At 47.4% G+C, this 3,530-nt stretch overlaps 1 protein-coding gene across 1 annotated transcript in view; it reads left to right on the forward strand.

Annotated features, from left to right (window-relative positions):
* The first annotated feature begins 262 nt into the window (after window positions 1-262).
* The window catches only part of LOC101585248 (thyroid hormone receptor-associated protein 3-like), a 4,341-nt gene continuing 1,073 nt past the window's right edge, over window positions 263-3,530 (forward strand). The window contains 3 exon segments of the mRNA XM_012512782.2: window positions 263-706; window positions 709-1,833; window positions 1,836-3,071. Of these exon segments, the coding sequence (XP_012368236.1) occupies window positions 463-706; window positions 709-1,833; window positions 1,836-3,071 (2,605 nt within the window). The 5' untranslated portion in view covers window positions 263-462.

Consider the following 3,530-nt stretch of genomic DNA (forward strand, 5'->3'; position numbering starts at 1 on the left):
ACTCAATAACTGTATTTAGAAGAAGAGAAGCAAAGAAGAAAAGGCAACTTTGTGCTCTCGTGTACTATCTAGAGGAATGAGAAGCTCTGGAGTGAACCAGACAGATCCAGAGAGGTATCGACGGCAGTGGACAGACCATCTTCCAAATCTGTTTCTGCACCACAGAGCCCTGAATGATGCTAGGGCTGATGTGACCCTGCACCCTGTACCCTCTGGGTCTGTATCAAGGGCAACTTCAAAACATTAAGGCTGGGCTGTCGGGCGGGGGCGAGGTTCAGGCCGGTTGTGCCGTTGCGAGGTTGCCTGTGAGGTCGTGCGGTAGGCCTAGAATTATATCCTGACTTAGTAAATTGGAGAAGCCAGTGGCACAGCCAGCGTTCTTCCCCAGCAGTGTCTACATCCAGTGCACACTGAATCATTGTTCTGACAAGGTGTAATTAAAAAGTGAACCTTTCTTCAGAGATGTCAAAAACAAACAAATCAAAGTCTGGGTCTCGCTCTTCTCGCTCAAGATCGGCATCAAGATCTCGTTCTCGTTCATTTTCGAAATCACGATCCAGAAGTCGATCTGTCTCTCGATCAAGAAAACGCAGGCTGAGTTCTAGGTCTCGTTCCAGATCATATTCTCCGGCTCATAACAGAGAAAGGAATCATCCCAGAGTATATCAGAATCGAGATTTCCGAGGTCACAACAGAGGCTATCGGAGGCCTATTATTTCCGAGGGCTCAACAGAGGCTTCTATCCATGGAGCCAGTATAACCGTGGAGGCTAGAACTATCGGCAAGCGTATAGTCCTCGTCGGGGCCGGTCTCGATCCCAGTCCCCAAAGAGAAGGTCTCCTTCACCAAGGTCCAGGAGCCATTCTAGAAACTCGGATAAGTCATCTTCTGCCAGTTCAAGGTGCTCCTCATCCTCTCGTTCTTCCTCCAACCACAGCCGAGTTGAATCTTCTAAGCGCAAATCTGCAAAGGAGAAAAAGTCCTCTTCCAAGGATAGCCGGCCATCTCAAGCTGCTGGGGATAACCAGGGAGATGAGACCAAGGATCAGACCTTCTCTGGAGGCACCTCTCAAGATACAAAAACATCTGAGAGTTCAAAGCCATGGCCAGATGCTACCACCTACAGCACTGGTTCTGCATCACGAGCCTCTGCAGTTTCTGACCTGAGCCCAGCTCTCAAGGGCCCTCTTCAGTCTGTGGTGGTGAGGCGGCGGTCACCCCGACCTAGCCCTGTGCCAAAACCTAGTCCTCCACTTTCCAACACATCCCAGATGGGCTCATCTCTGCCAAGTGGTGCTGGGTACCAGTCTGGGAGCCATCAAAGTCAGTTCGACCATGGCTCTGGATCTTTGAGTCCGTCCAAAAAAAGCCCTGTGGGTAAGAGTCCACCAGCCACTGGCTCCACTTATGGCTCATCTCAGAAGGAGGAGAGTGCTACTGCAGGAGGAGCAGCCTATACTAAGAGGTATCTAGAAGACCAGAAGACAGAGAATGGGAAAGATAAGGAGCAGAAACAGACAAATTCTGATAAAGAAAAAGTGAAGGAGAAAGGGAGCTTCTCTGAAGTGGATGCAAAAGTGAAATCAGATTCATTTGCTTCCAAGACTGACAGTGAGAAGCCCTTTAGGAGCAGTCAGTCGCCCAAAAGGTATAAACTCCATGATGACTTTGAGAAGAAGATGGCAGACTTCCACAAGGAAGAGATGGATGATCAAGATAAGGACAAAACTAAGGGAAGGAAGGAATCTGAGTTTGATGATGAACCCGAATTCATGTCAAAAGTCATAGCTGGTGCAAGTAAAAACCAGGAGGCTGAGAAGTCGGGCAAATGGGAGACCTGATGTATGCAGGGAAGGAAAAGCAGAGGAAAGCAGAGGAGTTGGAAGAGGAGTCTTTCACAGAGAGATCCAAAAAGGAAGAGCGAGGAGGGGCCAAGAGGAGTGAAAGTGGGCACCGAGGGTTTGTGCCTGAGAAGAATTTCTGAGTGACTGCATATAAGGCAGTGCAAGAGAAAAGCTCATCACCTCCCCCAAGGAAGACCTCTGAGAGCCGTGAGAAGCTGGGAGCCAAAGGAGACTTTTCCTCGGGAAAGTCTTCATTTTCCATTACTCGAGAGGCCCAGGTCAATGTACGCATGGATTCATTCGATGAGGACCTTGCACGACCCAGTGGTTTGTTGGCTCAGGAACGCAAGCTTTGTCGGGATCTGGTTCATAGCAACAAAAAGGAGCAGGAGTTTCGTTCCATTTTCCAGCACATTCAGTCAGCTCAGTCTCAGCGTAGCCCTTCAGAATTGTTTGCTCAGCATATAGTGACCATTGTTCACCATGTTAAAGAGCATCACTTTGGATCTTCTGGAATGACATTGCATGAAAGTTTCACTAAATACCTAAAGAGAGGAGCTGAACAGGAGGCAGCTAAAAACAAGAAAAGCCCAGAAATACACAGGAGGATAAACATTTCCCCCAGTACATTCAGAAAACATGGTTTGGCTCATGATGAAATGAAAAGTCCTCGGGAACCTGGCTACAAGGCTGAGAGAAAATACAAAGATGATCCTGTTGACCTTCGTCTTGATATTGAACATCGTGAAAAACATAAGGAGAGAGATCTTAAATGAGGTAAATCAAGACAATCAGTGGATTCCCGAGACTCAAGCCATTCAAGGGAAAGATCAACTGAGAAAACACATAAAGGATCAAAGAAGCAAAAGAAGCATCAGAGAACACAAGATCGCTCCAGGTCCTCCTCCTCCTCCTCCCAGTCATCTCACTCCTACAAAGTGGAGGAGTATCCTGAAGAGACAGAGGAGAGAGAAGAGAGCACCACGGGCTTTGCCAAATCCAGACTGGGGACCAAAGACTTTGTGGGTCCAAGTGAAAGAGGCGGCGGCAGAGCTCGGGGAACCTTTCAATTTCGAGCCAGAGGGAGAGGCTGGGGCAGAGGCAACTATTCTGGTAACAATAACAACAACACTAACAATGATTTTCAAAAGAGAAACCGGGAAGAGGAATGGGATCCAGAGTATACATCCAAAAGCAAGAAGTATTACTTGCATGATGACCAAGAAGGTGAACTCAGATCCTTGTGCTTGCCAGGGAAGCGCTTATTCCACTGAGCCATCTCCTGGGCCCCCTCCCTTACCTTATTTTAAAAGGCCCTTTTCTTTTTTCTTCTTCTTCTTTTTTTTTTCCTTCCTTTTTTGGCATATGTAGTAATATAGCAAGATTTAATTTGGGCAACTTTGATTATTAAAAAAAAAAAAAAAGCAAAGCATGTGAATAAACATTGAAGTGTTCACCTCAGATTGGGACCAAACTGCTTGGATCTTTGTAAAAATCCAGTTGTGTATGTCAAGGAGGAGTTTAAGGCCTTTCCGACCACCTTGTGTTCCCCTTTTTTGCGCAGCCATGTGTCCCACGGAGCTGCTCCTGACCCCTTCCCAAGCACCTGCTCCTGTATTTTCCGATTTCTCCTGGGCTGGGCTTCCCATTCTCCACCAGCAGCTCCAATGTCCCAAACTTTCTAGT

This window comes from Octodon degus, unplaced genomic scaffold (assembly GCF_000260255.1).
Source record: "Octodon degus isolate 3935 unplaced genomic scaffold, OctDeg1.0 scaffold00009, whole genome shotgun sequence".
Lineage (NCBI taxonomy): Eukaryota > Metazoa > Chordata > Mammalia > Rodentia > Octodontidae > Octodon > Octodon degus.